Source organism: Bombina bombina, chromosome 2 (genome assembly GCF_027579735.1).
Source record: "Bombina bombina isolate aBomBom1 chromosome 2, aBomBom1.pri, whole genome shotgun sequence".
Lineage (NCBI taxonomy): Eukaryota > Metazoa > Chordata > Amphibia > Anura > Bombinatoridae > Bombina > Bombina bombina.
The window spans coordinates 903,387,734-903,414,700 of NC_069500.1; the positions used below are offsets into that span (position 1 = coordinate 903,387,734).

Here is a 26,967-nt window from a genome sequence, read left to right on the forward strand (position 1 = left end):
CCTTGACCTCGAACCGTATCTGGGGAGCTTGGCATTCTGCCGAGATGCCATGAGATCCAGTTCCGGCTGCCCCCATTTGAGGGTCAAGCTGGAAAACACCTCCGGATGGAGTTCCCACTCCCCGGGATGAAAAGTCTGTCTGCTCAGAAAATCTGCTTCCCAATTGTCCACTCCTGGAATGTGGATCACAGATAGACAGCAGTTGTGGGTCTCCGTCCACTGAATTCGAGCCACCTCTGTCATGGCCAAGGAACTCCGAGTTGCTCATTGATGTAAGCCACCAATGTTATGTTTTCCGACTGGAACCTGATAAACCGGGCTAAAGCCAACTGAGGCCAGGCCAGCAGAGCATTGAAGATCGCTCTCAGCTCTAGGACGTTTATGGGGAGATCTAACTCCTCCCAAGTCCATAGACCCCGAGCCTTCAACGAATCCCAGACTGCTCCCCAGCCCAGCAGGCTGGCATCCATGGTCACAATCACCCAGGAAGGTCTGCGGAAGCAAGTTACCTGGGAGAGGTGTTCCTGAGACAACCATCATGGAAGAGAGTCTCTTGTCGCCTGATCGAGATCTATTCGTTGAGACAGATCCGCATAGTCCATGTTCCGTTATCTTAGCATGCATAACTGCAGAGCTCTGAGATGGAACCGAGTGAAAGGGATGATGTTTATGGAAGCTACCATCAGACCAATTACCTCCATACATTGAGTCACTGACAGTCGAGGAGAGGACTGAAGGGCAAGGCAAGAATCGAAAATCTTTGATTTTCTGACCTCTGTCAGAAATATCTTCATCGATAGGGAATCTATTATGGTCCTTAAGAACACTACCGTTGTAGCTGGAACCAGGGAACGTTTTCCCAGATTCACCTTCCATCTGTGAGAGCGAAGAAAAAAGATCTCCGTATGAGAGTTTGCTTGTTGAAAAGACGGCGCCTGAACCAGAATGTCGTCCAGATAGGGTGCCACTGCAATGCCCTGAGACCGGATCACTGCCAATAGAGCCCCCAGAACCTTTGAGAAAATTCTGGGAGCTGTGGCAAAACCAAACGGAAGTGATTGTCCAAAAAGGCGAATATCAGAAATTTGTGATGATCCCTGTGAATGGGAACATGAAGGTATGCATCCTTTAGGTCTATGGTCATCATAAACTGACCCTCTTGGACCAAGGGAAGAATGGAACGTATAGTTTCCATCTTGAAGGATGGTACTCTGAGAAACTTGTTTAGACATTTCAGGTCTAGAATAGGTCTGAAAGTTCCCTCTTTTTTGGGAACCACGAACAGATTGGAGTAGAATCCCAGACCCTGTTCCTGAATTGGAACTAGAACTATCACTCCCAGGGCGGAAAGATCCTGAACACATTTCAAGAATGCCACTCTTTATCTGGTCTACAGATAATCTTGAGAGGAGGAACCTGCCCCTGGGATGAAAGGTCTTGAATTCTAACTTGTAACCTCAGGATACAATGTCCACCACCCAGGGATCCGGGACATCCCGTATACAAGCTTGATCGAATTGAGTAAGTCTGCCCCCTACTGGATCCGATACCGGATCGGGGGCAAACCCTTCATGCTGACTTGGAATCAGCTGCAGGTTTCTTAGATTGCTTCCTTGTTCCAAGACTGATTGGGTTTCCAAGAAGGCTTGAACTGGTCCTGCTTGGAAGAGGGAGGGGAAGGCTTATCTCTGAAATTACAAAAGGAACGAAAACTACTCTGCCGTCCTGTTTATTACTCTTATCTTGTGGCAGAAAAGATCCTTTTCCACCTGTGATATCTGAAATGATTTAAGCCAGGCCAGGTCCAAACAAGGTCTTACCCTTGTAAGGGATCGCCAACAGCTTGGACTTAGATGAAACATCCGCAGACCAGGATTTCAACCATAAGGCTCTGCGAGCAAGTACAGCAAAACCAAACATTTTTGCTCCCAAATTAATGACTTGTAAGGAAGCATCAGTGATAAAGGAATTGGCTAACTTAAGAGCCTCAATCCTGTCCTGGATCTTCTCTAATGGGGCGTCTGCCAGAATGATATCAGACAACGCATCAAACCAGTATGCTGCCGCACTGGTGACAGTGGCAATACACACCGCATTTTGCCATTGGAGACGCTGATGAACATACATCTTTTTTAGCAAGGCCTCCAACTTCTTATCCATTGGATCCTTAAAAGAACAGCTATCCTCTATGGGAATAGTGGTTCTCTTGGCCAAAATGGAGATCGCTCCTTCCACCTTAGGAACCGTCTGCCACGACTCCTTAATGGAGTAAGCTATGGGAAACATTTTCTTGAAAATTGGAGATGGAGAAAAAGGAATTCCAGGCCTCTCCCACTCCTGTGCAATAATTTCTGTAGCACGGTCTGGTACATGGAATACTTCCACCGCGGAAGGAACATTAAAGTATTGGTTTAACTTACTAGATTTCTTAGGGTTGACTATGACAGTCGTATCGGAGTCGTCCAAGGTAGCCAAAACCTCCTTAAGTAACATACGGAGGTGTTCCAGCTTAAACCTGAAGGATACAACTTGAGTATCAGAAAAAGGAATTATACTGTCCGAGATTTAACCCTCAGATGCAACCGATGTGTCTTCCTCCTCAGACTTCTGAGAAAGAGCACCCTGGTTAGCCACAACTGGATCAGAAACCTTACTAACTGAATCTTTAAAAATGTCCTCTTGCGCTTTTCCTGAAACATTGGAAAGGCAGATAAGGCCTCAGATACGGCAGAAGATACCCGGGCAGCAATGTCTTGCAAAAAACTCCTATAGGAGCGTGAGAGGAACTGCAGGGCACTGCATGTGGAGACGATAATGATTGGGACTCTTGAGGAGAAAGCTGCGGCATATCTGATACAGGAGAAACCTGAACAGCATCAGCCTTAGATCATGATGGCTCAGGCTCAAAAAGTTTATCCTTGTAAAGCAAAGTTCTTTCAATGCATGAAGAACAAAAAGGTATAGGTGGTTCCACCTGGGAGTTAAAACAAAGCTTACATGCAATATTTAGCAAAGCTTCTTGGTCCATATTACAAAACAAATAAAAGCAAAAAAAAAATAAAAAAAAATTGAAATAAAATGTGATTACTGCCCTTTAAGACTTATTTTAAAATCGAAACGGAGTTCAACAATCCCCAGGCAATCCACTACACCTCAGCCTGAGGTCTATACAAAAAACCTGTCTGAAAACAGGGAGGGCCATGGACTCACCGCATCAAGAAATAAAATTTATCAGGTAAGCATAAATTTTGTTTTCTTTCTTAAGACACGGCGAGTCCACGTAATCAGTTACTGTTGGGAATCAATACCTAAGCTAGAGGACACAGATGATTAGGGAGGGCAAGACAGGAAACCTAAACAGAAGGCACCACAGCTTGCAGAACCTTTCTCCCAAAAGAAACCTCAGCCGACACAAAAGTATCAAATTTATAGAAAAAGTGTGCAATGAAGACCAAGTCGCAGCCTTACACATCTGTCCTACAGAGGCCTCATTCTTGAAGGCCCAAGAAGAAGACACCGCCCTAGCGGAATGAGCTGTAATTCTCTCAGAAGGCTGCTGTCCAGAAGTCTCATAAGCCATATGATAACACTTCTCAACTAGAGGGAAAGAGAAGTGGCATTAGCTTTCTGGCCTTTACTTATACCATAAAAGCAAACAAACAATACAGAAGACTGACTAAAATCGGTCGTAGCCTGCAGATAGAATTTTAAGAGCCCGCACAACAACTAAGTTGTGCAACAAAATGTTCCTTATGAGGAGGAGGATTAGGACAGAGAGAGAGGGGATAACAATTTCCAGATTAATAGTTCCGTCCGAAACAACCATAGGAAGAAAACCAAACTAGGTACGGAGAACTGCCTTATCTGTAAGAAATATGAGATAAGGAGAATCACACTTCAATGCTGAGAGTTCAGAAACCCTCTAAGCAGAATAAATAGCCATACTAAGAAACAAAGCCTTCCAAGATAAAAACTTAATATCTATGGAATGCATAGGCTCAAAAGGAGCCTGTAGCAAAAAACTTTAAGAACAAAGTTAAGACTCCAAGGTGGAAACGCCGATTTAAACACAGGCCTGATTCTGTCCAGGGCCTGACAAAAAGATAGCACATCTGGCACACGCTTGTGTAGTTTTCAGGGGAAAACGAGCACACAGTACCCCACTACCATAAATTGTGCAGTCGAGTTTCCCGCATGTGGGAAAATCACAGAGGTCAGCAGGCTCAGGGTGCAATGAAACAGCCTCGTCCTTGGAGAGCCACCTTAGTGATTATGGCTAAAACCCCTCTGCTAGGTAAATATGATAGACAAACCCTTCTCCAGGCCGTCCTGGAGAAAGGCCAAAACCCCTAGGAATCCTGACCCTACTTCTAAGAGTAATCCTGGGATTCACCTTCATCAGGGAATTTACACCATATATTATGAGAAAAGACACCAGAAACAGGCTGCAAGCCTAAATCATGGTCACAAACAACAATACAGATAAACAATGCTCAGACAGAATTAAGCATTCAATCTCCAAGCAGAAAGATTCAAAGAAAAACGAAAGTTAGACGAAGGAATGGACCCTGAACTAGAAAGGTCCTTTCTCAAGAACCACCACCAAGGTGGAAGAATTACATTTCCGTTAGGTCTGAATACCAAATCCTGTGAGACTAAGAAGGAACTATTCCAAAAACCGACGCTCACTCCTATTTGATACGAGCAATGACCCGTGGAAGGAGAGCAAGCAGAGGAACAGGGATCTCAGACAGACAACACCAGTAACCGCCTCATTTAAGAATTGACATACAGGAAAGTAGTCTTATAAATTTTAAAGAAACTTTACATTACCATGAAGAATGTCTTCCCCAAAGTATGATAAAAGTTTATTCCCATCAAGAGAAGAAAAATATTACTGTCCCTTTAAAGGGACAGTCAATACTTCAGTTAACATTATTTGATATTGAAAAATAAAAACCAAAGATCCGCCTGCACTATACCCCTTCTGCCTTGCTGCCTTGCTTCTGTACTAATCACTGAAGAAGGCAGTTACGTAACGGTGGGGGGAGTTTGGCTGCCATATTTACCCGGTATTAGAGAAGTTAGCGACAGTGATTAGTACAGGAGCAAGGCGGCAAGGCAGAAGGGGTATAGTGCAGGCGGATCTTCGGTTTTTATTCTTCAATACCAAATAGTGTTAACGGAAGTGTTGACTGTCCCTTTAAGAGTAGTCTTTGAGGAGTATGGGACTGAATATCTACAGACACCAAAGGATTCAATCCATGAGCAATTGCTGCCCAGCGCACATTACCACTCAGAACCTATATGCTAGCAAGAAAAATGTTAGCAAAAAAACGGCACAATGAAACAACCATCAGACCACTTACTCCATACATTAAGCCACTGAAAGGCCAAAATATATAATCCCCTAAGAAAATACCCTTGTAGCTGGAAGAAGGGAACTCATTTTCAGATTCACTTCCATCCGAGGAAATGAAGAAAGACAACAAGATCTCTGCATGTGAGGGAACCTCACAAAACTGAAGTGTTTGACAGAAAAGTAAAAGTCGGGAACTGAAAAATACCCGTCCTCTAGGTCTATGGTCACCATGAATTGACCTATCAGACACCTATTTACTTCACCTCCTCCTTGCACTAGAGGTAAAGAGAATGACTGGGGGTTGTGGGAAGGGAAGTGATACTTAAAGTGAAGGTAAACTTTGATGAATGAAAGCCCGTTTTGTAAAAAACATAATTTATGCTTACCTGATAAATTTATTTCTCTTGTAGTGTATCCAGTCCACAGATCATCCATTACTTGTGGGATATTCTCCTTCCCAACAGGAAGTTGCAAGAGGATCACCCACAGCAGAGCTGCTATATAGCTCCTCCCCTCATTGCCATATCCAGTCATTCGACCGAAACAAGCCGAGAAAGGAGAAACCATAGTGGTGACTGTAGTTTAATTAAAATTTAGACCTGCCTGAAAAGGACAGGGCGGGCCGTGGACTGGATACACTACAAGAGAAATAAATTTATCAGGTAAGCATAAATTATGTTTTCTCTTGTAAGGTGTATCCAGTCCACGGATCATCCATTACTTGTGGGATACCAATACCAAAGCTAAAGTACACGGATGATGGGAGGGACAAGGCAGGAACTTAAACGGAAAGAACCACTGCCTGTAGAACCTTTCTCCCAAAAACAGCCTCCGAAGAAGCAAAAGTATCAAATTTGTAAAATTTGGAAAAAGTATGAAGGGAAGACCAAGTTGAAGCCTTGCAAATCTGTTCAACAGAGGCCTCATTTTTAAAGGCCCAGGTGGAAGCCACAGCTCTAGTAGAATGAGCTGTAATCCTTTCAGGAGGCTGCTGTCCAGCAGTTTCATAGGCTAAACGGATTATACTCCGAAGCCAAAAAGAAAGAGGTTGCCGAGGCCTTGTGACCTCTCCTCTGTCCAGAGAAACAACAAACAGGTTAGATATTTGGCGAAAATCTTTAGTAGCCTATAAGTAAAACTTCAAGGCACGGACTACGTCTAGATTATGCAAAAGACGTTCCTTCTTGAAGAAGGATTAGGACATAATGATGGAACAACAACCTCTTGATTAATATTCTTGTTAGAAACCACCTTAGGTAAAAACCCAGGTTTTGTACGCAGAACAACTTTATCTGAATGAAAGATCAGATAAGGAGAATCACAATGTAAGGCAGATAACTCCGAGACTCTTCGAGCCGAGGAAATAGCCATCAGAAAAAGAACTTTCCATGAAAGAAGTTTGATATCAATAGAATGAAGGGGTTCAAATGGAACCCCTTGAAGAACTTTAAGAACCAAGTGTAAGCTCCACGGAGGAGCAACAGGTTTAAACACAGGCTTAATTCTAACTAAAGCCTGACAAAATGCCTGAACGTCTGGAAATTCTGCCAGACGCTTGTGTAAAAGAATAGACAGAGCAGAAATCTGTCCCTTTAAAGAACTAGCTGATAATCCTTTGTCCAAACCCTCTTGGAGGAAGGACAATATCCTAGGAATCCTAACCCTACTCCATGAGTAATTCTTGGATTCACACCAATGAAGATATTTACGCCATATCTTGTGGTAAATTTTCCTGGTGACAGGCTTTCGTGCCTGTATTAAGGTATCAATTACTGACTCGGAGAAGCCACGCCTTGATAGGATCAAGCGTTCAATCTCCATGCAGTCAGTCTCAGAGAAAGTAGATTCGGATGATTGAAAGGACCTTGTATTAGAAGGTCTTGTCTCAGAGGAAGAGTCCATGGTGGAAAGGATGACATGTCCACTAGGTCTGCATACCAGGTCCTGCGTGGCCACGCAGGCGCTATCAATATCACCGATGCTCTTTCCTGTTTGATTTTGGCAATCAGACGAGGAAGCAGAGGAAACGGTGGAAACACATAAGCCAGGTTGAAGAACCAAGGCGCTGCTAGAGCATCTATCAGTGCCGCTTCTGGGTCCCTGGACCTGGATCCGTAACAAGGAAGCTTGGCGTTCTGGCGAGACGCCATGAGATCCAATTCTGGTTTGCCCCAACAGAGAACCAATTGAGCAAACACCTCCGGATGGAGTTCCCATTCCCCTGGATGAAAAGTCTGACGACTTAGAAATACGCCTCCCAGTTCTCTACACCAGGGATATGGATCGCTGACAGGTGGCAAGAGTGAGTCTCTGCCCAGCGAATTATCTTGGAGACTTCTGACATCGCTAGGGAACTCCTGGTTCCCCCTTGATGGTTGATGTAAGCCACAGTTGTGATGTTGTCCGACTGAAATCTGATGAACCTCAGTGTTGCTAGCTGAGGCCAAGCCAGAAGAGCATTGAATATTGCTCTTAACTCCAGAATATTTATTGGGAGGAGTTTCTCCTCCTGAGTCCATGAACCCTGAGCCTTCAGGGAGTTCCAGACTAGAAGGCTGGCATCTGTTACAATTGTCCAATCTGGTCTGCGAAAGGTCATACCCTTGGACAGATGGGCCCGAGATAACCACCAGAGTTAGGTTTCCTGATCCAGATTTAGTAGAGGGGACAAATCTATGTAATCCCCATTCCACTGACTGAGCATGCATAATTGCAGCGGTCTGAGATGCAGGCGCGCGAATGGCACTATGTCCATCGCCGCTACCATTAAGCCGATTACTTCCATGCACTGAGCCACCGTGGGGCGCGGAATGGAGTGAAGAACACGGCAAGCATTTAGAAGTTTTGATAACCTGGACTCCGTCAGGTAAATTTTCATTTCTACAGAATCTATTAGAGTCCCTAGGAAGGAAACCCTCGTGAGAGGAGATAGAGAACTCTTTTCTTCGTTCACTTTCCACCCATGCGACCTCAGGAATGCCAGAACTATCTCTGTATGAGATTTGGCAATTTGAAAGCTTGACGCCTGTATCAGGATATCGTCCAGGTAAGGAGCCACCGCTATGCCTCGCGGTCTTAGGACCGCCAGAAGTGAGCCCAGAACCTTTGTAAAAATTCTTGGGGCTGTAGCCAACCCGAATGGAAGAGCTACAAATTGGTAATGCCTGTATGATTCTTGTGAATCGGAATGTGAAGGTAGGCATCCTTTAAGTCCACTGTGGTCATGTACTGACCCTCTTGGATCATGGGTAAAATGGTTTTTTGTTTAGGATCTTTAAATCCAAAATTGGTCTGAAGGTTCCCTTTTTTTGGGAACCACAAACACATTTGAATAAAACCCCTGTCCTTGTTCCGTCCGCGGAACAGGATGGATCACTCCCATTACAAGGAGATCTTGTACGCAGCTTAGGAATGCCTCTTTCTTTATCTGGTTTGCAGATAATCTTGAAAGGTGAAATCTCCCTTGTGGAGGAGAAGCTTTGAAGTCCAGAAGATATCCCTGAGATATGATCTCCAACGCCCAAGGGATCCTGAACATCTCTTGCCAACGCCTGGGCAAAGAGAGAGAGTCTGCCCCCTACTAGATCCGTTGTCGGATAGGGGGCCGCTCCTTCATGCTGTCTTAGAGGCAGCAGCAGGCTTTCTGGCCTGCTTGCCCTTGTTCCAGGACTGGTTAGGTTTCCAGGCCTGCTTGGATTGAGCAAAATTTCCCTCTTGTTTTGAAGCAGAGGAAGTTGATGCTGCACCTGCCTTGAAATTTCGAAAGGCACGAAAATTAGACTGTTTGGCCTTTGATTTGGCCTTGTTCTGAGGAAGGGTATGACCCTTACCTCCAGTAATGTCAGCAATAATTTCTTTCAAACCAGGCCCAAATAAGGTCTGCCCCTTGAAAGGAATGTTGAGTAATTTAGACTTTGAAGTCACATCAGCTGACCAGGATTTGAGCCATAGCGCCCTACGCGCCTGGATGGCGAATCCGGAATTCTTAGCCGTTAGTTTAGTCAAATGAACAATGGCATCAGAAACAAATGAGTTAGCTAGCTTAAGAGTTCTAAGCTTGTCAACAATTTCAGTCAATGGAGCTGTATGGATGGCCTCTTCCAGGGCCTCAAACCAGAATGCCGCCGCAGCAGTAACAGACGCAATGCATGCAAGGGGCTGTAAAATAAAACCTTGTTGAATAAACATTTTCTTAAGGTAACCCTCTAATTTTTTATCCATTGGATCTGAAAAAGCACAACTGTCCTCAACCGGGATAGTGGTAAATAATAAAGTAGAAACTGCTCCCTCCACCTTAGGGACAGTCTGCCATAAGTCCCGTTTAGTGGCATCTATTGGAAACATTTTTCTAAACATAGGAGGTGGGGAAAAGGGCACACCGGGCCTATCCCACTCCTTACTAATAATTTCTGTAAGCCTTTTAGGTATTGGAAAAAACATAATTTATGCTTACCTGATAAATTTATTTCTCTTGTAGTGTATCCAGTCCACGGATCATCCATTACTTATGGGATATTAACTCCTCCCCAACAGGAAGTGCAAGAGGATTCACCCAGCAGAGCTGCTATATAGCTCCTCCCCTAACTGCCATTACCAGTCATTCGACCGAAAACATGCAGAGAAAGGAAAACCATAGGGTACAGTGGTGACTGTAGTTTAATGGAAAAATTACCTGCCTTAAAGTGACAGGGCGGGCCGTGGACTGGATACACTACAAGAGAAATAAATTTATCAGGTAAGCATAAATTATGTTTTCTCTTGTTAAGTGTATCCAGTCCACGGATCATCCATTACTTATGGGATACCAATACCAAAGCTAAAGTACACGGATGACGGGAGGGACAGGCAGGCTCTTTATACGGAAGGAACCACTGCCTGAAGAACCTTTCTCCCAAAAACAGCCTCCGAAGAAGCAAAAGTGTCAAATTTGTAAAATTTGGAAAAAGTATGAAGAGAAGACCAAGTTGCAGCCTTGCAAATCTGTTCAACAGAAGCCTCATTCTTAAAGGCCCAAGTGGAAGCCACAGCTCTAGTAGAATGTGCTGTAATTCTTTCAGGAGGCTGCTGTCCAGCAGTCTCATAGGCTAACCGTATTATGCTACGAAGCCAAAAGGAGAGAGAGGTAGCCGAAGCTTTTTGACCTCTCCTCTGACCAGAATAAACGACAAACAGGGAAGACGTTTGTCGAAAATCCTTAGTTGCCTGTAGATAAAATTTCAGGGCACGGACTACATCTAGATTGTGTAGCAGACGTTCCTTTTTCGAAGAAGGATTAGGACACAAAGATGTAACCACAATCTCTTGATTGATATTCCTGTTAGTGACCACCTTAGGTAGGAACCCAGGTTTAGTACGCAGAACTACCTTGTCTGAATGAAAAATCAGATAAGGAGAATCACAATGTAAGGCAGATAACTCAGAGACTCTTCGAGCCGAGGAAATCGCCATTAAAAACAGAACTTTCCAAGATAACAACTTGATATCAATGGAATGAAGGGGTTCAAACGGAACCCCCTGTAAAACATTAAGAACTAAGTTCAAACTCCATGGTGGAGCAACAGTTTTAAACACAGGCTTGATCCTAGCTAAAGCCTGACAAAAAGCTTGAACGTCCGGAACTTCTGACAGACGTTTGTGTAAAAGAATGGACAGAGCTGAAATCTGTCCCTTTAAGGAACTAGTGGATAAACCCTTTTCTAAACCTTCTTGTAGAAAAGACAATATCCTCGGAATCCTAACCTTACTCCATGAGTAACTCTTGGATTCGCACCAATATAAGTATTTGCGCCATATCTTATGGTAAATCTTTCTGGTAACAGGCTTCCTAGCCTGTATTAAGGTATCAATAACTGACTCAGAAAAACCACGTTTTGATAAAATCAAGCGTTCAATTTCCAAGCAGTCAGCTTCAGAGAAATTAGATTTTGATGTTTGAAGGGACCCTGGATCAGAAGGTCCTGTTTCAGAGGTAGCGACCAAGGTGGACAGGATGACATGTCCACTAGATCTGCATACCAAGTCCTGCGTGGCCATGCAGGCGCTATTAGAATCACTGATGCTCTCTCCTGTTTGATTCTGGCAATCAATCGAGGAAGCATCGGGAAGGGTGGAAACACATAAGCCATCCCGAAGGTCCAAGGTGCTGTCAAAGCATCTATCAGAACCGCTCCCGGATCCCTGGATCTGGACCCGTAACGAGGAAGCTTGGCGTTCTGTCGAGACGCCATGAGATCTATCTCTGGTTTGCCCCAACGTCGAAGTATTTGGGCAAAGACCTCCGGATGAAGTTCCCACTCCCCCGGATGAAAAGTCTGACGACTTAAGAAATCCGCCTCCCAGTTCTCCACTCCCGGGATGTGGATTGCTGACAGGTGGCAAGAGTGAGACTCTGCCCAGCGAATTATCTTTGATACTTCCATCATTGCTAGGGAGCTTCTTGTCCCTCCCTGATGGTTGATGTAAGCTACAGTCGTGATGTTGTCCGACTGAAACCTGATGAACCCCCGAGTTGTTAACTGGGGCCAAGCCAAAAGGGCATTGAGAACTGCTCTCAATTCCAGAATGTTTATTGGTAGGAGACTCTCCTCCTGATTCCATTGTCCCTGAGCCTTCAGAGAATTCCAGACAGCGCCCCAACCTAGTAGGCTGGCATCTGTTGTTACAATTGTCCAGTCCGGCCTGCTGAATGGCATCCCCCTGGACAGATGTGGCCGAGAAAGCCACCATAGAAGAGAATTTCTGGTCTCTTGATCCAGATTCAGAGTAGGGGACAAGTCTGAGTAATCCCCATTCCACTGACTTAGCATGCACAATTGCAGCGGTCTGAGATGTAGACGTGCAAAGGGTACTATGTCCATTGCTGCTACCATTAAGCCGATCACCTCCATGCATTGAGCTACTGACGGGTGTTGAATGGAATGAAGGACACGGCATGCATTTTGAAGCTTTGTTAACCTGTCTTCTGTCAGGTAAATCTTCATTTCTACAGAATCTATAAGAGTCCCCAAGAAGGGAACTCTTGTGAGTGGAAAGAGAGAACTCTTCTTTTCGTTCACCTTCCATCCATGCGACCTTAGAAATGCCAGTACTAACTCTGTATGAGACTTGGCAGTTTGAAAGCTTGAAGCTTGTATCAGAATGTCGTCTAGGTACGGAGCTACCGCAATTCCTCGCGGTCTTAGTACCGCCAGAAGAGCACCCAGAACCTTTGTGAAGATTCTCAGAGCCGTAGCCAATCCGAATGGAAGAGCTACAAACTGGTAATGCCTGTCTAGAAAGGCAAACCTTAGATACCGGTAATGATCTTTGTGAATCGGTATGTGAAGGTAAGCATCCTTTAAATCCACTGTGGTCATGTACTGACCCTTTTGGATCATGGGTAAAATTGTCCGAATAGTTTCCATTTTGAACGATGGAACTCTTAGGAATTTGTTTAGGATCTTTAAATCCAAGATTGACCTGAAAGTTCCCTCTTTTTTGGGAACCACAAACAGATTTGAGTAAAACCCTTGTCCTTGTTCCGACCGCGGAACCGGATGGATCACTCCCATTAATAAAAGATCTTGTACGCAGCGTAGAAACGCCTCTTTCTTTATTTGGTTTGTTGACAACCTTGACAGATGAAATCTCCCTCTTGGGGGAGAGAATTTGAAGTCTAGAAGGTATCCCTGAGATATGATCTCTAACGCCCAGGGATCCTGGACATCTCTTGCCCAAGCCTGGGCGAAGAGAGAAAGTCTGCCCCCCACTAGATCCGTTCCCGGATCGGGGGCCCTCGATTCATGCTGTCTTAGGGGCAGCAGCAGGTTTCCTGGCCTGCTTACCCTTGTTCCAGGACTGGTTAGGTCTCCAGCCTTGTCTGTAGCGAGCAACAGCTCCTTCCTGTTTTGGTGCAGAGGAAGTTGATGCTGCTCCTGCTTTGAAATTACGAAAGGAACGAAAATTAGACTGTCTAGCCTTAGGTTTGGTTCTGTCTTGAGGCAGGGCATGGCCTTTACCTCCTGTAATGTCAGCGATAATTTCTTTCAACCCGGGCCCGAATAAGGTCTGCCCTTTGAAAGGTATATTAAGCAATTTAGATTTAGAAGTAACGTCAGCTGACCAGGATTTTAGCCACAGTGCTCTGCGTGCCTGAATGGCGAATCCGGAATTCTTAGCCGTAAGTTTAGTTAAATGTACTACGGCATCTGAAATAAATGAGTTAGCTAACTTAAGGGCTTTAAGCTTGTGTGTAATCTCATCTAATGGAGCTGATTCAAGTGTCTCTTCCAGAGACTCAAACCAAAATGCTGCTGCAGCCGTGACAGGCGCAATGCATGCAAGAGGTTGCAATATAAAACCTTGTTGAACAAACATTTTCTTAAGGTAACCCTCTAACTTTTTATCCATTGGATCTGAAAAGGCACAGCTATCCTCCACCGGGATAGTGGTACGCTTAGCTAAAGTAGAAACTGCTCCCTCCACCTTAGGGACCGTTTGCCATAAGTCCCGTATGGTGGCGTCTATTGGAAACATCTTTCTAAATATCGGAGGGGGTGAGAACGGCACACTGGGTCTATCCCACTCCTTAGTAACAATTTCAGTAAGTCTCTTAGGTATAGGAAAAACGTCAGTACTCGCCGGTACCGCAAAATATTTATCCAACCTACACATTTTCGCTGGTATTGCAACTGTGTTACAATCATTCAGAGCCGCTAACACCTCCCCTAGTAATACACGGAGGTTTTCCAGCTTAAATTTAAAATTTGAAATATCTGAATCCAGTTTGTTTGGATCAGAACCGTCACCCGCAGAATGAAGCTCTCCGTCCTCATGTTCTGCAAATTGTGACGCAGTGTCTGACATGGCCCTAATATTATCAGCGCACTCTGTTCTCACCCCAGAGTGATCACGCTTACCTCTTAGTTCTGGTAATTTAGCCAAAACTTCAGTCATAACAGTAGCCATATCCTGTAATGTGATTTGTAATGGCCGCCCAGATGTACTCGGCGCTACAATATCACGCACCTCCCGAGCGGGAGATGCAGGTACTGACACGTGAGGCGAGTTAGTCGGCATAACTCTCCCCTCGTTGTTTGGTGAAATATGTTCAATTTGTACAGATTGACTTTTATTTAAAGTAGCATCAATACAGTTAGTACATAAATTTCTATTGGGCTCCACTTTGGCTTTAGCACATATAGCACAGATATCTTCCTCTGAATCAGACATGTTTAACACACTAGCAAATAAACTAGCAACTTGGAAATACTTTTCAAGTAATTTACTATAATATGAAAACGTACTGTGCCTATAAGAAGCACAGAAAAAGTTATGACAGTTGAAAATTAATAAACTGAAAAGTTATAGCATCAAATCTTTGTAAAAAACACAATTTTAGCAAAGGATTGCTCCCATTAGCAAAGGATAACTAACCCTGATAGCAGAAAAAAAAAAAATACAGAAATAAACGTTTTTTTTTATCACAGTCAACTACAATCTCACAGCTCTGCTGTGAGTGATTACCTCCCTCAAAACAAGTTTTGAAGACCCCTGAGTTCTGTAGAGATGAACCGGATCATGCAGGGAAGACAATAAACTTCTGACTGAATTTTTTGATGCGTAGCAAAAGCACCAAAAAAGGCCCCTCCCCCTCACACATAACAGTGAGAGAGATCAGTAAACTGTCATAAATTAAATAAAACGACTGCCAAGTGGAAAAAAATAGTGCCCAAAACATTTTTTCACCCAGTACCTCAGAAAATTAAACGATTTTACATGCCAGCAAAAAACGTTTAACATTAATAAATTGAGTGTTATTAAAAAGCCTGTTGCTAGTCCCTGCAAATTAGGCTAAGTTTTATGCATACAGTATAATTCCAGTGAAGTGCCATTCCCCAGAATACTGAAGTGTAAAATATACATACATGACAGCCTGATACCAGTTGCTGCTACTGCATTTAAGGCTGAGTTTACATTATATCGGTATGGCAGAATTTTCTCATCAATTCCATTGTCAGAAAATAATAAGCTGCTACATACCTCTTTGCAGATTAATCTGCCCACTGTCCCCTGATCTGAAGTTTACCTCTCCTCAGATGGCCGAGAAACAGCAATATGATCTTAACTACTCCGGCTAAAATCATAGAAAAACTCAGGTAGATTCTTCTTCAAATTCTACCAGAGAAGGAATAACACACTCCGGTGCTATTATAAAATAACAAACTTTTGATTGAAGGTATGAAACTAAGTATAATCACCACAGTCCTCTCACACATCCTATCTATTCGTTGGGTGCAAGAGAATGACTGGTAATGGCAGTTAGGGGAGGAGCTATATAGCAGCTCTGCTGGGTGAATCCTCTTGCACTTCCTGTTGGGGAGGAGTTAATATCCCATAAGTAATGGATGATCCGTGGACTGGATACACTTAACAAGAGAAACATCAGTACTCACCGGCACTGCATAGTATTTACCCAGCCTACACAATTTCTCTGGCACTGCAATTGTGTCACAGTCATTCAGAGCAGCTAATACCTCCCCAAGCAATACACGGAGGTTCTCAAGCTTAAATTTAAAATTAGAAATCTCTGAATCAGGTCTCCCCGATTCAGAGACGTCACCCACAGACTGAAGCTCTCCGTCCTCAGGTTCTGCATATTGTGACGCAGTATCAGACATGGATCTTACAGCATCTACACGCTCTGTATCTCGTCTAACCCCAGAGCTATCGCGCTTGCCCCTCAATTCAGGCAATCTGGATAATACCTCTGACAGGGTATTATTCATGATTGCAGCCATGTCCTGCAAAGTAATCGCTATGGGCGTCCCTGATGTACTTGGCGCCATATTAGCGTGCGTCCCTTGAGCGGGAGGCGAAGTTAGAGTTAGTCGGCATAACTTACCCCTCGACAGACCCCTCTGGTGACAATTCTTTTAAAGATAGACTGATCTTTACTGTTTAAGGTGAAATCAATACATTTAGTACACATTCTCCTATGGGGCTCCACCATGGCTTTTAAACATAATGAACAAGTATCCTCTGTTTCAGACATGTTTGTACAGACTAGCAATGAGACTAGCAAGCTTGGAAAACACTTTAAAGCTAGTTAACAAGCAATATAAAAAAAAACGTTACTGTGCCTTTAAGAGAAACAAATTTTGACAAAATTTGAAATAACAGTGAAAAAAGGCAGTTACACTAACAAAATTTTTACAGTGTATGTAACAAGTCAGCAGAGCATTGCACCCACTTGCAAATGGATGATTAACCCCTTAATAACAAAAACAGAATAATAAATGACAAAAACGTTTTTTAAACACATTCACAACAACTGCCACAGTCTACTGTGATTGTTACCCTCCTCAAACACAACTTTGAAGCCTTTTGAGCCCTTCAGAGATTGCCTGTATCATGCAGAGGGAAGCTGAATGTCTGTCAGTATTTTTAGCTGCACAGAAAAGCACTAAAAACAGAATTTATGTTTACCTGATAAATTACTTTCTCCAACGGTGTGTCCGGTCCACGGCGTCATCCTTACTTGTGGGATATTCTCTTCCCCAACAGGAAATGGCAAAGAGCCCAGCAAAGCTGGTCACATGATCCCTCCTAGGCTCCGCCTACCCCAGTCATTCGACCGACGTTAAGGAGGAATATTTGCATAGGAGAAACCATATGATACCGTGGTGACTGTAGTTAAAGAAAATAAATCATCAGACCTGATTAAAAAACCAGGGCGGGCCGTGGACCGGACACACCGTTGGAGAAAGTAATTTATCAGGTAAACATAAATTCTGTTTTCTCCAACATAGGTGTGTCCGGTCCACGGCGTCATCCTTACTTGTGGGAACCAATACCAAAGCTTTAGGACACGGATGAAGGGAGGGAGCAAATCAGGTCACCTAAATGGAAGGCACCACGGCTTGCAAAACCTTTCTCCCAAAAAATAGCCTCAGAAGAAGCAAAAGTATCAAACTTGTAAAATTTGGTAAAAGTGTGCAGTGAAGACCAAGTCGCTGCCCTACATATCTGATCAACAGAAGCCTCGTTCTTGAAGGCCCATGTGGAAGCCACAGCCCTAGTGGAATGAGCTGTGATTCTTTCAGGAGGCTGCCGTCCGGCAGTCTCGTAAGCCAATCTGATGATGCTTTTAATCCAAAAAGAGAGAGAGGTAGAAGTTGCTTTTTGACCTCTCCTGTTACCAGAATAAACAACAAACAAGGAAGATGTTTGTCTAAAATCCTTTGTAGCATCTAAATAGAATTTTAGAGCGCGAACAACATCCAAATTGTGCAACAAACGTTCCTTCTTCGAAACTGGTTTCGGACCCAAAGAAGGCACGACTATCTCCTGGTTAATGTTTTTGTTAGAAACAACTTTTGGAAGAAAACCAGGTTTAGTACGTAAAACCACCTTATCTGCATGGAACACCAGATAAGGAGGAGAACACTGCAGAGCAGATAATTCTGAAACTCTTCTAGCGGAAGAAATTGCAGCCAAAAACAAAACTTTCCAAGATAATAACTTAATATCAACGGAATGTAAGGGTTCAAACGGAACCCCCTGAAGAACTGAAAGAACTAAGTTGAGACTCCAAGGAGGAGTCAAAGGTTTGTAAACAGGCTTGATTCTAACCAGAGCCTGAACAAAGGCTTGAACATCTGGCACAGCTGCCAGCTCTTTGTGAAGTAACACAGACAAGGCAGAAATCTGTCCCTTCAAGGAACTTGCAGATAATCCTTTCTCCAATCCTTCTTGAAGAAAGGATAGAATCCTAGGAATCTTTACCTTGTCCCAAGGGAATCCTTTAGATTCACACCAACAGATATATTTTTTCCATATTTTGTGGTAAATTTTTCTAGTTACAGGCTTTCTGGCCTGAACAAGAGTATCAATAACAGAATCTGAGAACCCTCGCTTTGATAAGATCAAGCGTTCAATCTCCAAGCAGTCAGCTGGAGTAGGACCAGATTCGGATGTTCGAACGGACCTTGAACAAGAAGGTCTCGTCTCAAAGGTAGCTTCCATGGTGAAGCCGATGACATATTCACCAGATCTGCCTACCAAGTCCTGCGTGGTTACGCAGGAGCTATCAAGATCACCTACGCCCTCTCCTGATTGATCCTGGCTACCAGCCTGGGGATGAGAGGAAACGGCGGGAATACATAAGCTAGGTTGAAGGTCCAAGGTGCTACTAGTGCATCTACTAGAGTCGCCTTGGGATCCCTGGATCTGGACCCGTAGCAAGGAACCTTGAAGTTCTGACGAGAGGCCATCAGATCCATGTCTGGAATGCCCCACAGTTGAGTGATTTGGGCAAAGATTTCCGGATGGAGTTCCCACACCCCCGGATGCAATGTCTGACGAATCAGAAAATCCGCTTCCCAAGTTTCCACTCCTGGGATGTGGATTGCAGACAGGTGGCAGGAGCGAGTCTCCGCCCATTGAATGATTTTGGTCACTTCTTCCATCTAAGCCATCTCCGTGGAGATGTTGCCTGTACAACGGCAAAGAGAATGACTGGGGTAGGCGGAGCCTAGGAGGGATCATGTGACCAGCTTTGCTGGGCTCTTTGCCATTTCCTGTTGGGGAAGAGAATATCCCACAAGTAAGGATGACGCCGTGGACCGGACACACCTATGTTGGAGAAATAGGCCCTTCCCACTCATATTGCAACAGTGGAAAGCCTGTTACTAGGCAAAAATCAAGCCAGCCATGTGGAAAAAAAAACTAGGCCCCAATAAGTTTTGTCACCAAACATATATAAAAACGATTAACATGATAGCAAATGTTTTATATTACACTTTTATAAGAGTATGTATCTCTGTTAATAAGCTTGATACCAGTCACTATCACTGCATTTAAGGCATAACTTACATTAATCCGGTATCAGCAGCATTTTTCTAGCAAATTCCATCCCTAGAAATATGTTAACTGCACATACCTTATTACAGGTAAACCTGCACGCTATTCCCCCTCTGAAGTTACCTCACTCCTCAGAATATGTGAGAACAGCAAAGGATCTTAGTTACTTCTGCTAAGATCATAGAAATCACAGGCAGATTCTTCTTCTAATGCTGCCTGAGATGAAACAGTACACTCCGGTACCATTTAAAAATAACAAACTTTTGATTGAAGTTAAAAAACTAACTATAATACACCACTCTCCTCTTACTACGTCCATCTTTGTTGAGAGTTGCAAGAGAATGACTGGATATGGCAGTGAGGGGAGGAGCTATATAGCAGCTCTGCTGTGGGTGATCCTCTTGCAACTTCCTGTTGGGAAGGAGAATATCCCACAAGTAATGGATGATCCGTGGACTGGATACACTTAACAAGAGAAAACGGGCTCTCATTCATCAAAGTTTACCTTCACTTTAAAAGCTTTGCTGTGGTGCTCTTTGCCTCCTCCTGCTGGCCAGGAGTGATATTCCCAACAGTAATTAATAATCTGTGAACTCACCGTGTCTTAAGAAAGAAAGTACATTATCCTGAAAGTGAAGAACATTGGAAAATGTGAAATATATACAGTAAACACACAAATATTTAAATACATATTTAGACACACACATACATATATATATATATATATATATTCCTTTGCAACCATTTTCCCCAAACACCTTATACCCTCTATCTTTAAACCCTTATATCTTTTTATTTTTTATAAATAATTTTTATCAAACAGTATTTATGAGTATAACTCTACTTTTACATGCATTTTTGCTGTGTTTTATGCCACTTTTCTCTCTCCTATCCTTTACGCGAGCTCTGAAGTTAATCTAAATCCGACACATTACAGTATATTTGATTGCGTTCAAGCAAATGCGGTTACTTTCAACTCGTAATACGCGTTCACAAAAAGCCAAGAAATATCCCATATCACTTGCGTGCTACAGTTGGCGTGCCACTCATAATCTAGCCCTAACTGGGCACACCACCAAGCTAACATTAAGCTAAAATTACCTAACTTTTTTTCAATGTTTGCTGCACCCATTAGCACTAAACAAATTTATGTTAAATATGCAATTAATGTGTGCTTTGGGTAGCTTAACAACAATAAATATTTATTATTTCATTTATTTATTTATATTACACACCCACACACACAAGGATAATTAACATTTTTAAAACCTCTCAGAAAACTACAGAAGCAAAGCAGACAGAATTAAATTATCACACACATTTATTTTCTACACAATATTGTACGCCATTTAAGAAGCGTGGTTGTGGTTTTGGTCATTTCTATTTTAAACAAGCAAAAACAGTGCATATGACAGAACTTGATTTATGTTAACCAATTATCAGAAAACATTCTCAGTGTTCCATAGGGAATTTAAAATTTGGCTACGACAAAAAAAAAAATAAAACAAATGTTCTCCCCCTGTAGATTGATCAGTCCTTTGGGTGGAAGGCTGGGATGCTAATGAAGCACTGAACAGTCTACTGGCTGCATTCTGCTCCAGCCAATGGGAGCAGAGCTCTGTCTGATCTGTGCTGAGCAATCGAGGTTGAGCTGCAAAACAGACCCCGGCAGCTCTTCATACACAAAAGGTAGGATAACCAACTGCATTTTTGTTTTCTATTTTGTTTTCATCTAAAGACCGCAGGGATAGGTTAGGTGCAGGCTACTGTAGTTTACAGCAAGCTGCAGGAGTTCAAGAGATTAATATGCTGGTCAAAAAAAAAGCAGGGGAATGATGGTTCCCTTTTCTATTAGTACAGCTCACACCCAGTTATGTCGTGTTTTTAAAGCACTTGTGCTCTGTAACTGCCTGCCAAGCATTTGTAGGTTCATATACAACAGAACAGGGTTCCTACGTTTGTATATAATCATTTAACCCATTCCTCAAACCATAATTTCCATATCAGTTGTACAGTTTTAATTTGATAACATCTTGCTGCTGTTTATTTGCTAGATCACAGGGGCCTATTCCTCTTGTTTGGGGTACAGTTAAATGTGCATGCACAATATTGCATACCGTAACATTATTAATCTTGTTTGTGTCTAAATAAAGATTATATAGAGGACTCATTTTAAGCATTTTGTTAGGTGCATAAGGATCATGTGTATCACTAGAGAGTCACAAATATTACTTTGCAATAGTGATGGTAGGATCAATATAGGAGATTAATGCAAAACTCCTGTGGCAAAGAACCAGTAAAAACAAAACAATTCAGTGATTGTATTCTCAAGAGACAGATTGGAAATAATGCTGTCTCATGGAAGAGGAAAATGCCAGATAAGGATCCTGAGAGAATACTCGGCAAATACAATTAAAATGTGTACGGTATGCCGTGCTTTTTACATAAAACACATCTAACTCAAAATGTCACTTTATCAAGGGCATTCTGTCTTTAATGACAAAATATCACAACTGCATCACTGATGAATAAGGTGGATGAGCGCAGATATCTTAAACCCATTATTTATTTGAATGTTAAGTGCTTATGTTTATTAAAAAAACAAAATGTGATCTTGAAAATTCTATATATTTGTACCCATTGGCAATATCTGTACCTAATTAAAGGGACAGTCTAGTCAAATTAAACTTTCATGATTCAGATATTATTATTATTATTATTATTATTATTGGTTATTTGTAGAGCGCCAACAGATTCTGCAGCATCTTTTATCATCAAATTTGCTTTGTTCCCTTGGTGGTATTTTTGAAAAGCTAAACCTAGGTAGGCTCAAACGGATTTCTAAACCATTGAAAACCGACTCTTAGCTCAGAGCATTTTGAACGTTTTTCACAGTTAGACAGTACTAGTTCATGTGTGTCATATAGATAACATTGTGCTCACTCTGGTGGAGTTACTTAGGAGTCTTTGCTGATTGGCTAAACTGCATGTCTGTCTGTCAAAAGCACTTAGATAAGGGGGCAGTCTGCAGAGGCTTAGAAACAGGTAATCAGATGTAAAACATATTATTATTATAACTGTGTTGGTTATTCAAAACTGGGGAATGGGTAATAAAGGGATTATCTACGTTTGTTTTAATAATAACAATTCTGGTGTAGACTGTCCATTTAAAATAGCATATTAGAAAAATAAATAAATACAGGGGCAACCCTAGCAATACTCCATTAGGCAGCTGCCTATGGCCTTATATATTCAGGTGGCTGGCAAACCCTATAAGGGTGGGAAGGGGGGGGACTATTTATTAATATAGTGGTGGTCTTTCAAAGTTATCCGCAGATAAACATGACAATAAGCAGGACTGACTAACAAACAATGCTGAGAGTGGATTCATTCTGGCTGCTGCCACGTTTTGTAACAGCAAGAGTTTTCAAGTGGCACATGCACACATAAAAGACTACACTGAAAAGCACACAAGTACCAGGACTACCTAAAAAAAAACAAAAAACAAAAAAACACACTACTACTTGCATAAAGGGGTTAAATAAATGTTCTCTAAGTGTTATTGGCAGCTTACTAGATTAAAAATCATAGTTCTGCAAGTGCTGCTAGCACATATGGCAAAATTGTTGTGGTACTAGCAAACCATTAATTAGTGGGTTAAAAATCACTCCTCTGTATGTTACTGGCAGGCAAAGAAATATAATCCAAGCTATTTGTGCAATGCTAGTAGAAAAATTGATCATACCACTTATTTGTGAATATAAGTGAAATCTAAAAGGATTAAAGTAACACTACTTATCTGTGTCTTATTTTCAGCCAAAGATGTGAAAAATCAAAGCAATGTGTTTATAGCACAAAAGGGGTTACACATTTGTAATTTGTGTTACTGGCATAACGTGTGAAATACTGAAAGCTAGACGTAAAACAACTGGGAGGGGGGTTTAGCTGTGAGAAATATACATAAGGTAGGCTCAGAAGTGTTCACAGGTCTTGAGAACCATATGTACAACAGTTTTGCTCAAGAAACATTCATGCTCCTGATTCTACCTCAGTATGCTCTCATTGATAGGAGATAAGTTTTAACAAAGGATACTATTTGAAAACAAGGTAAGGTGGATAGTTTTTTAAATTGTATGCAGTGTCTGAATTATGAAATTTAAAAAAAAGGACATAGAAGTCAAATGTAAACAGGATTAAAAATTCCCTATCCAATAAAGGCTACTGATCCCTTAATAAAAACTGTATCCTTGGCCAATGCTTTCAACGTCAGCTCCAATTTCTCTCATAGATAATGTTGGGAAACATGGTGGACAGTCTGTACACCAAAAGTATCCATAAATATAGCGATTAGTTACACTAAAGTCATTATTAACAAGTAAATGTGTTAGAAAGAATCATTAGCAAATGTGCACAAAATCAGAGATCTGGCTTTAAAAGAGACAGCAAACACCTTTTGTTTTCTTGCTATAGAATAGCATATCAGCCACATCTAAACATTTTTAAGACCAACATCTTGTTTGCTACAATTGTTTTTTAATAGTCAAACAGCCCACCCATTTGGAGGAGTAAATCCAGTATGCAGCCAATAAGTCTTGCCATGGTTATTAGGTTGGAATAAAAGCACATAACTTTGCTGTTACTCGCTATACATACATATGCAGCAGGGTTAGCCTTGGAAAGTCAGCAGGGTGCATTTTTAGCTCTGAGAAGTAGAAAAGCCACAGTTTTCACAGCTAAATTACATTAAGAGGGGGGACTGTTCTACTAAGCATAAACATTTTCTATTACAATCTCAAAGAGTTTACTTTCCCTTCATAATTTTTGGTAGAAATAAAAAAAAATAAAAAATAAAAAATTGTTGTGTTAAATCATCATCACTGACAAACTTATTTTCACCTCATTCTAGTTATACTGAGGGGAGAACACTGCCAGGATGTCTTCAGTGGGACCCTTGAAGAACGAGACAAATCTGATCCTGCAGCAAGTTGGTTTTCAAGTGCAGAGAATCTACCCATTCCACGATGGCTGGAACACCGCCTGCTTTGTGATCCTGGTGCTGTTTATCCTGACTGTGCTATCACTAGTACTCCTGGCATTCCTCTACGAGATGCTGGACTGCTGCTGCTGCGCCAAGCAAAAGACAGTCAAGGACTTAGAGAACGAGCCAAACCCTGTCAGGGCTCTAATGAGCAGTATGAAAAAGCGCAAAACTGAAGTGGTTTAGTACAGCTGTGGAAAGATAAGACATGGCCTTCAGCTCTTTTAAGGTGACAAATCTGTGAGCTTAGGACACACTTCTCCATTTATATAGTTTTCTGGGCATTCAACGCTACATTTATCTGATCATGTGGTCTGTTGCAGAAAAACAAAAAATAATAATCCCACCTGGTCTGTCAATGATCCTATGACCTTTATTTTTTTAATTTAAATTTAATTTTTTGCTAGTTATATCAGTATTAGGGAAGAGATTTCCCATTTAGAAGTGTGATAATTTAAAAAGAAAACTATTTTTCTTTCTGATTGTAAACTGTAATAAACTTAAATTTAATAAAACCTAGGTAATTGCTACAGATCAATGTCACCATAAAATCATGTAATATAAAGTGTAATTAAAAATGCATTCTTTTTAGGTTTTATTCATTTGATATTAAGTTTCTCTGTCCTATTACTTTCGGTAATGGTGAGAACTACCTATGTATTCAGGAGCAGCATTATTTATGGTTCATAAAGCACAAACAAATATGTAAAGGGGATTAAAGGGACAGTCTAGGCCAAAATAAACTTTCATGATTCAGATAGGGTATGTAATTTTAAACAATTTTCCAATTTACTTTTATCACCAATTTTGCTTTGTTCTCTTGGTATTCTTAGTTGAAAGCTTAACCTAGGAGGTTCATATGCTAATTTCTTAGACCTTGAAGGCCACCTCTTTTCAGAATGCATTATAACAGTTTTTCACCACTAGAGGGTGTTAGTTCATGTATTTCATATAGATAACTGTGCTCGTGCACGTGAAGTTATCTGGGAGCAGGCACTGATTGGCTAAACTGCAAGTCTGTCAAAAGAACTGAAATAAAGAGGCAGTTTGCAGAGGCTCAGATACAAGATAATCACAGAGGTTAAAAGTATATTAATATAACTGTGTTGGTTATGCAAAATTGGGGAAAGGGCAATAAAGGGATTATCTATTTTTTAAAACAATAAAAATTCTGGTGTAGACTGTCCCTTTAAATAACGAGGAATATTTAAAATAACTGCACTTCATAACTGGTTATTTTTGGAAACCATTAAAAAAAGGTCAAGAAAGTCAAAATTAAATTTTTATGATTCAGAGTTTTCAATGAAAATATTGTGAGGTTTGCACTATATGGCTATATAATGTTTGCAGCAATGTTTGTAATAATATTATATATAGGGCCAGATTACAAGTGGCGCGTTAACAGTTACACGCAAGTGAAAAGGGGTTTATCGCGGCTGTTAGCGAGCGTCAAGGTATTACAAGATGAAAGTGTGAGCAAAAACTTTTTACTTTCAAATTGTAATACGAGAACTACCTGATGCGCACAAAAAAAACAAAAATCTTCTAGTGGAGTAAGCGCTTGAGCGGAAGTGTTAAATACTGCTGCACTTGTAATCTGGCCCACGTGTACGCTCCTTGGTCTACATTAATATGCTCTAATAGAAAGGAGGTTAGTTTCAAGAAAAGAGGTAATTTTGACAATAGAAGTAATTTGCCAAGTAAAGTGTCTGTCACTCTAGAAGAGGACATTTTTAGGTAAATATCTTCCTTTTTTTTTTACATAGAGATATTTACAGTGATTCCGCATTTAGGTATCATGTCCCACTGTCCTTAAAGAATACAATTTTTAAAAAAGGTTTCCAATCTACTTCTATTATCAAATTTGCTTTGTTCTCATGGTATTATTTGTCGAAGAGATATCTAGATAGGCAGCATGCAGATGCCTGGGGCACTACATAAGAGGAAATAGTGCTGCCATTTAGTGCTCTGGCTAATATATAACACTGTTGCAAAACTGCTGCCATATAACCAACCATTCTATATATTTACATTTGGTTGTAGACATGTTGCTAAGATTCTGCTTTTAGAATTGAAAAGCATTAAAAAGGGACATTAAACACTTTGAGATGGTAATATAAAATGATAAATTGTTTATATAAAACAACTCTGCAATATACTTTCATTATTTATTTTGTCCTCTTTGCCTGTAATTCCATTCTGAAATTGTGAGCTTTTAAGTTCCTGTTAGAAATGGAAGTGCAGAACACTGTTAAATCCAGCACAACCATTGGCTGCACACTCTAGTGACCTATTTATAACTGTCCCTAATTGGCCACAGCAGAGAAGGTAACACAAGTTACAACATGGCAGCTCCCAGTGTTTTATAGAAACTAAAACTTTACACTTATTTTGTCACTTTTTAAACAACTAATGAAACTTTAAAAAATACATCTACATGTTAGTCATGGACTAATCTTTTCTTTGAATGCATCATTCTATCTAGCATATATTTAGTGTTTAATGTCCCTTTAATGTGGGTATAAAGCAGCAATATAAATACATAAACTCAGCCGATACAATCATCAGTCCTGTACCTCACAATATTTCCCAGACGCTTCTGGGACTGAAAGTTCTAGGCTGTGTGAAGGAGAGCAGTGAGCAGAAATACAGGTGTTCAGTAGGCGGGTTCAGGGGTTTATAGTTGTTGGGCAGACAGCTTTGGTTCTGTGCCATGGGCAAAGTC

General features: G+C 41.5%; 2 protein-coding genes and 1 non-coding gene across 3 annotated transcripts in view; 1 reads left to right on the forward strand and 2 right to left on the reverse strand.

The window, feature by feature from the left end:
• The window catches only part of GTF2E2 (general transcription factor IIE subunit 2), a 232,584-nt gene that overhangs the window by 186,853 nt on the left and 18,764 nt on the right, over positions 1–26,967 (reverse strand). The gene's annotated exons all lie outside the window — the stretch shown is intronic.
• Positions 4,136–4,302, reverse strand: LOC128650562 (U1 spliceosomal RNA). The gene has a single exon (XR_008400856.1). It is a non-coding gene; the product is annotated as a U1 spliceosomal RNA (small nuclear RNA).
• SMIM18 (small integral membrane protein 18) lies at positions 20,756–24,840 on the forward strand. The gene is made up of 2 exons (XM_053703282.1): positions 20,756–20,893; positions 24,111–24,840. Exon 2 carries the CDS (start codon positions 24,138–24,140, stop codon positions 24,426–24,428), a length of 291 nt encoding a protein of 96 aa, XP_053559257.1. The 5' UTR covers positions 20,756–20,893; positions 24,111–24,137; the 3' UTR covers positions 24,429–24,840.

Bases quoted from the DNA above. Each gene is read 5' to 3' on its own strand.
- SMIM18 (XM_053703282.1), top strand. From the start codon at position 24,138: ATGTCTTCAGTGGGACCCTTGAAGAACGAGACAAATCTGATCCTGCAG.